Here is a 7,456-nt window from a genome sequence, read left to right on the forward strand (position 1 = left end):
CAGGACAGACACAGCAGTCTTTCCTTGGACCCAACACAATTTTTTTCCATGGCCAAATGCACTGCATCTAGCACTCAACCACTCAGTAACCCAATGGGGCATAATGCTGCAGCTCTAGACACCCAACCACATGCTCCCACAAATACTTTCCTAGCCTCTAACTAATAAGTAAACAGCACAGACTCTCAGTTACTCCCAAGGGCTAAGTCACACCCAAGATAAATGCCACAGAATTCAAAACATGAACTCAGGTCCTAAAAGTAGTTTTCACCATCTAGAACTATCACAAAATGATTAACCTGCACTCACTAGGGCCAACTAATCTAACTACAATTCACAAACATTCCCAAAGCACAAAAATCTCAGCAGGCTTATACAAGGACTTCCACTTCTGTACCTAAGGCCTACCTGAGAGTGACACCGAATGATAGGAGCCTGCAGCAACCATCTTCACCTTTACATCTCCCAGGCCTAGACAAAAAAAAAATAGCCTTATAAAATTTGCCCAGCAGGTATTATTTTGTGCAGACATGCATACAAGTGTAACAGCACGATGGTGAATTCTGTAACAACGGTCCCTGCTCTTGGGCCACAGACACTGCAAGACTCACTGTGACTTCCCTGCAGAAATTATGACTTTGCACACCCATTCTAGCCTTCAGATACTCACTACATGTTTGTAACACCAAGTGGCTTTATAATAAAAGGATGCTACAGATCAATCCAAATGTATCCACCTTTACAAAGGACTCAGAGTCCTGGTTTACCTGTTACTTCACAGGGCTCTTTTGCTGACAAGAACAGGGGAAGGGTTCTTCCTTGGTGTGCACGCTTTGCCCGAGATGCCAAGCCAGTTCCCCACTGAAGAACCAAACCACTCTCTTTCCAGAGAAAACACAGGAAGAAGAGATTAAAACACATCAACCACCAGCTCATTCATTAGTTTTACAAGCACGTTCACTTCATTTTCACCTATTTAAATTACACTTTTAAACAGCTTTGTGCCAAAAACATAAATAGCCCTGGTGAAGTCATCAAGCAACAAACAGTTGTAGCCTCACTACACAGGGAAGAACACTAAGAAGATACTAAGCAAACTTATCCCAGTGTTGAGGCCTAGATTAGTACCTTTCTGGGGACTTGGTACCAGAATTGCCTCAGCTGTAGCACCATGGTAATGGATACAAGTTGTTTGTGTAAGTTCATTGCACTGTCTTTGCCTGTTCCTTCCCTTCATGCTAATTTGTTTGAACAATCCAGCACGCAGAGGGAGTGAAGTCACTGGTCTTCCCTTCATGATCTTTCAAAGACTTGACCTAGCTCTGAATGAACATGTTCAGTGAGTGCAGAGCTGAGGGAAGGATAATTTCCAGTCTTCATACAAACACCAGAGATCCCACTCTTCTTCCAATTATCTCCTTTGCATCTTAGCTAGACTTAGCTACCTGGAATCCACACTAAAGATCATGTAAAACTGAACCAAATGAAAGGTTATATATTAGTTTGCTCTTCCTCAGTTTTAACACAACCATGACAATTAGAGGGTTTCATATTTATTCCAGAAATAAGCTCAAAGTCTCTAAACAAAGCAGAGAAATATTTAGATGTTATGGCCCTACCAAGTGTAGACACAGCAGACAGTGAGAGAAAGACTCAGAGGACCACATTTTCAAAGGTGCAGGAGTGAAATTAACCCCAAGTGGATCACTTCCTTCCCAGCAAAGTTTCATTCTGCTGATTTTTATCAATTGCAATATTAAAAAGTCACAATTCATGTGCAGTTCCATTTTGAAACATCTGATACAAACCTAAATCCATTATCTTGCATATTATCATGAATTCCAAACCCCAAGATGAACTTTTAAATGACCAGAAATAAGCATCCTTTTATGTTTTGTTTCAGAAGAGGAGAGAAAGCAAGCAGTAAGTTTTCCACCCATCAGAAAACTAACTCAACCTCTCTGAGTCCTTAAAGAGCAGTTATTCACCAGGAAGATTGTTCTAGTACATTTATTATTCATGTTAATTTATACTAAAATCTTAGTACAAGCTTTCCAGGAGTATTTTCCTTGTGGTATTTAAAATAAATAGAAGCTCCCTCCTTCTCCAAGCCATTAAAACTCCCTTTCACCTGTCACCAAAAAGACACTCAAATTATGACACATTTACCTGTAGCAGCAAGGGCATGTCTCAGTCCTGCAGCAACATCCACCACCTTCTCTTTGAGAGACTACTCAAAAGGAAAAAAAAACCAATTAGTTGCTTTTTGCATGGAGTGCCTTTAAATTAAACTATGCCAAACAGTAGCCCTCAAAACAGTCCTCACAATTCCAGCTTGCAGGACACAATGTATAGCAAGATTTTGTATCACAATGCAAATAAATTCTAGCTAATAAAAATTAAAGGGAACATCTTGGAGGGGGTACAAAGAGGAGCAGGGGAATAAATTGAAGCAACTGAATGTACAGCTCTGTGGAAATAAATAAAAAGTCAGAGTCATGTGAAAAGAAGGAACCTTGGCTAAAATGTATCTCTTAATTTTATCTCAGTGCTCCTGAAGAACTACACCAAAACCCCCAAAGCAAATACCAGCGACAAGCAATAAGCAGTAACTTGCACTGAATGCCTCAGTCTTGCCAAGTCCTACAATCACTAACACCACCACTGATGTTAACACCTAGACCACTGGGGGCTGCCCAACATGTTCATCCAAAGAAGACTACACCAAGTGATGTGTGCACACCAATACTGAGTTAAGTTTGCACAAGGTACTTCAGTTCTGAAATCTCTCCTCTTCTGAGGACTCCGCACATTTATTGTTCCTCTCACAGATGTAACACTACTTAAAATAGATGGCGTCAAGCCCAAGCATTTAATAAGATAGAAACCAAACCAGAAAATATCCCAGATGAATGAATGGTGCACATGGTCAGGGAGGAGACAAGATTGAGACTGGCACTGTTTATGCTACCATTTTCAAGGCACCATACTGGAATGATGCTCCCAGAAAACCTCAAGGATACAGAAGTGTCAGGTGAGTTCATTGGGAGTTACCTAAGGGACCAGCTGTCCCTCTCCTCTGTGCTCAAGAAGCAACAGAGGAGTATCTGGTGAGCCATGAGGCTGTATTCTTATACGAGCATCCTTTCTACTCTGAAGTTATTGCTTTCATTAAACACAAGAGATTGCATGGAAAAGAGTTTCATCAGTGCTCTCCAAATAAAACTAGTTCAAATGAGGGATTAATTAGAATTCCTGTGAGAAATGTATTTAAACTGTTAGGCTTACAGACAACAACAGGAAAGATGTTCTGATGTTACAGAAGTCTCAGTGCCTACCAGTTACAACATTTTAGAGCAATCAATTTGGAGCAGTTCTGAGCTTCCCACTCAAACTCAGCAGCACCTCATCAACAAACCACAAACCTCCAACAGGGTACAGTGAAGTCACATGCCCTTCACGGAGCAAAACACACTGAGTATCTTAAAAACATGAGGCAAAACTTCAGCTGGAGTAATCTGCACAGTTTCACTACCTTTCGTATCACCTTACACCTTCTGAGCACCAGAACCATTCTGCAGATGTTATCCAAATACATTATGATATGTTACAATTCCTAGTGAAAGAACAACTTTCTGTTACAAGTAGGCAACTTCTTCATACATCAAGAAAAGCAGCCTTAGGTTCTCATTTCTGGGTCGATGGCTACCATTGGTCCTTTAAACTGTAAGTTTACTATCACAGACTCTATAAAACATAGTTGAAGAGTCTGGCTTAAAGCCCACTGAGGTCAGACAACCTTTGTAAATTGCTGGAAGCAATATATAAAAGGAATTGTGCTTTAGAGCTCCACTTTATCTTTACCTCAATCTTTTGGGGAATCAAGCACGGACCTGAAATTTGAGGAACTCCTAATTGCCCAAAGGAGTTAGACCCACAGGACAGAACCAGGCCATCTCCTGCAAAAGGAAGAATGAGAGCCCAATCAGTCAAACCATAAGCAAAAGCAAAGGACCACAACGTTCTAACGAGCAAAATATCACATCTGAGTAGCTCAGAAAAGGATCTAATACATCCCATTCCAAAGTCCCTAAGGCCATAGGCTTCTGGTCTTAGCACACCATGTTCAGAAAGGTCTGAAGTTCACTGGGATACAAGGAACATGGAATAATTCAGTTTGCAAGGCTTAACACCTGTGAATGCCTGTGCATAGCACAAGTAATAGCAATGGAACTTTCAGTGTGTTCTCTACATCCAGATATTTCATCAGCTTTCAGACAGATTTACCTACTAATATGATTGTAAAATCCCAGCCACAGGCAACTTGTTTCACAGAGAAGCCAGACAGGGCAGTGCACAAAGTAAAATGCAGTACATCTTCTGTATGATTCAGTCCCAACTGTCCATCTTTATTATGGCCACATACAAAGAGTTCTCCAGAACCTGGAAAAACAACAACAAAAAAAATCATGTTCTCCTTCACTTGACTAAAAAGACAAGCCATGAGGTCCTGTGACAGATAAGGGCAACGATTACCTATCATTTTAGGGACTACAATTAAGCAAAAAGAAAGAAAAAGAAGTATTGCTCAATAAGAACAGCTATGGAGAGATGAGTTTGTCAAGGGAGATAATCCATACAGTTAGACAGACATCTCTCCCTAGAGTGCATGATGGACTTTTTAAACCACATTCACATCTGTGTCCCTTCTTTCCCATAATTCACTATGGCATTCAGCAGAACCTTTCAAAGATCAGATGCTATTGTCTCCTCCTTACTTTACAACTTCTCAAGATTGACTAACCTGCCCATTTGACTGCTCCCTCCCACCCCCCATCCTCAATACAGAAAGAATGGCTGCTGTGTATGAAAGGCTGTTAGATGAAACATAGCCATTAAGCAAACACACAAGCTAAACAATTTTCCCCCATTTCCAAAACATAGTTAATTGGCACAAGAGGAACCTGTTTTGCAACCAAGAATTATACTTGCTCAGCGACAGAAAGCACAGACAGGTGGCAGCACTAAATCACAAAGGAAATAGATAAAAAATGTGTGGAGAAGTCACTCGCTGCTTGCCAGTGCAATGTTTTTACCAGTGATAACTGCAGAGTGTCCCCCTCCTCCAGTAATGCTTTTAATGTCTTGACATTTGCAGGAAACATCTTTCAGTGACTGAGGTACCAGCACATCCTCTTTGTGACCAAGGCCAAGTTGTCCATAGCTGTTTGCACCCTTCAAATACACAGAGTAAAATAACACCTTTTTTTTTTTAAACAGAAAAAAAAGATACATATCTGCTCCTAAGAGCAAACAAGCTCAGCAGAGACATGTCACAGGTTGACCTGCCAGTATTTGCTCCTGGTAATCCCCCAAACTGCAATCTTCATCCTTACTGCTGTCACTCAAGACCCTCAGAATTACAGAGCAGGACTGTCCTGTATCTGTGATAGTCAAGGCTGCCCTCACAACCCCATTTAAGAAGCATACTGGAATATATCCTAGCAAGATTTTAACTGCAAGCTAACAGTTACCAAGGAGAAAAGTCTCACTATCAGAATGATTACCACCTGTTTAATTTTAATGTTAATCATCACCAAAATCTTATTCATGCCAATGCTTTCTGGCAGTCCATCTCCAAAACAAGATCAGAAAGATGTGCTAGCTTGTTTTGGAACCTAAACAAGTAAAGCAGAAACACCCCTTATAGTGAGTCTTTTAACCCACAAGTGGTCAAAATGGAAATACACCAATTATTATGAATTTGTACATTTAAGATCACAGAAAATCATATTAGATCACAGAAACAACCACTGGCAACATGGTAACATGACAGGGAATTTCTTAGCCAATTTAAGCTCTGTTAAGCATCCAACAGCTTGAACAGCAACCTTCATTCACAAGGCAGATTCAATACCTTTCCCACCTCACATGCTGCAGTAACAGCAACACTCAACACCCACACTGCTCCCAGCTGGTCAGCCCAAGGGGGGAACTTTCCAACTCACTTGTTGTTCTTCCTGCCTACCCGCAATGCATTTTCCCCCCTCCAAAACAAACTGAATAAATAAAAGATGCAGCCCCTGGTGTGTCTTAAGAAGGGCACATTTACCAATAAGCATTTTGCACCTACGGAAACAACATTTCAGACAAAAAGCATCAGGCTGCTGGCCTCAGTCCGCAGTTACCAGGGGGGTGAGATGTCAGGATTCCAGCTCAAGAGGCCCATCAAGTTGTTGTCTCACAGCCACTACTAGTGGCAGACAGTTTCAGAGAGTGTTACTACTTAACAGCCAGAATTCATTTCAGAAGGTGTGTCACAAGCGGTCATTTTAGCCTGAAATTTGTAATGAATTTTCAAGACTTCAACACCAGGCAAGCTGAGATAAGGTGCAGAAAGGAAAGAGGAGCCTGAGGAACCGAAAGCCACACACGCCTGTCGCAGCACTAACACATCTACCTCCATTCACCCTCCCAGACTGAGGGGCTATTACCACGCGTGACCGCAGAGCAAAACGAGCTACGGATGAAAGAGACACGCACCTGATGGCTCTCAGACCTCACTGCTCATCCGGTAAAACCACAGGTCTGATCAACCACCAAGGGGGGGGGGGACGCCTTTCTTCCGGAGAGCTCAGGACGTCAGGATTTCGGCCCAGGCCACACGCTCGGAGTGAAAGGCGCTCCCCTACCGCCCGCGCCCGGCTGGCGGCGGCAGCCCCCATGAAGGGGGTGACAGGGACCGGGGCACAGCTCTGCCCGGCGGGGTAAGCCGCGGGACTGCAGCCGCTCAGCTGCCAGCTCCCTCGCACAGTGGCGAGGAGCCGGCGAACCGCGATGAGGGTGAACGCCACAACTTTCCCACGGCACTAGGGTTTTTTTTCGCGGAGGGGACACCTGCCCTGCACGCCCTTCCCCCGGTGAGCGAGGCGAGGGCCTGCTACAGCGCACACGTCCCGGGTCCCCCGAGCCCGCAGCAGCCCACGGGAAGGCGAGCGGCTGCGCTCCACGTCCCGCCCGCCGTCCCCTGAGGGCCGCGCCGGTGGGCGGGCAGAGCCGCCATACCGCGGCCGCGGGGCAGAAGCAGCCCAGCTATCCCCGGCCTCCCTCCCTGCGCCAAGCGCCCGCTTACCCACGCGCACAGCACGGGCTCCATGGGAGCGGCGGCCGCCAGCCCTTCCCGCCGCGCCGCAGGCCGGGTAGGAAGGGGCGGGGCGAGGGCGGGCTCCGGCAGGGGCCAGCCTCTCCCCGAGCCGCCGCGATCCTTGGGTCTGTTCGGGGCACTGGCGTTAACTCAACTTCTTCACCTGGCGAGGTGCTCCTTTAAGGATGAGGGTCAGCGGCTGACCGTCTCGGAGCCCTGAAGGGGTGACTGCAGCAAACAGCTGCCGCCCTGATGCCCCCCCCCCCCCCGCCGTCCACACTTCTCCCTATTCCAGAGGCAGGCTCTGGCTGC

General features: G+C 45.0%; 1 protein-coding gene across 1 annotated transcript in view; it reads right to left on the reverse strand.

Moving 5' to 3' along the window:
* Positions 1-7,175, reverse strand: part of SERGEF (secretion regulating guanine nucleotide exchange factor) — a 144,592-nt gene extending 137,417 nt beyond the window's left edge. Inside the window, exons 1-7 of the mRNA XM_068148112.1 lie at positions 7,133-7,175; positions 5,097-5,235; positions 4,288-4,443; positions 3,865-3,959; positions 2,170-2,230; positions 768-881; positions 409-471 (exon numbers count right to left, since the gene is read on the reverse strand). Coding sequence (XP_068004213.1) covers positions 409-471; positions 768-881; positions 2,170-2,230; positions 3,865-3,959; positions 4,288-4,443; positions 5,097-5,235; positions 7,133-7,156 — 652 coding nt within the window. The 5' untranslated portion in view covers positions 7,157-7,175. The remainder of the gene's footprint in view (positions 1-408; positions 472-767; positions 882-2,169; positions 2,231-3,864; positions 3,960-4,287; positions 4,444-5,096; positions 5,236-7,132) is intronic.
* Between the last annotated feature and the right edge of the window lie 281 nt (positions 7,176-7,456).

The sequence above is a fragment of the Melanerpes formicivorus genome, unplaced genomic scaffold (genome assembly GCF_026170545.1).
Source record: "Melanerpes formicivorus ecotype bairdi unplaced genomic scaffold, bMelFor1.0.p_v2 SCAF_16, whole genome shotgun sequence".
Classification (NCBI taxonomy): Eukaryota; Metazoa; Chordata; class Aves; order Piciformes; family Picidae; genus Melanerpes; species Melanerpes formicivorus.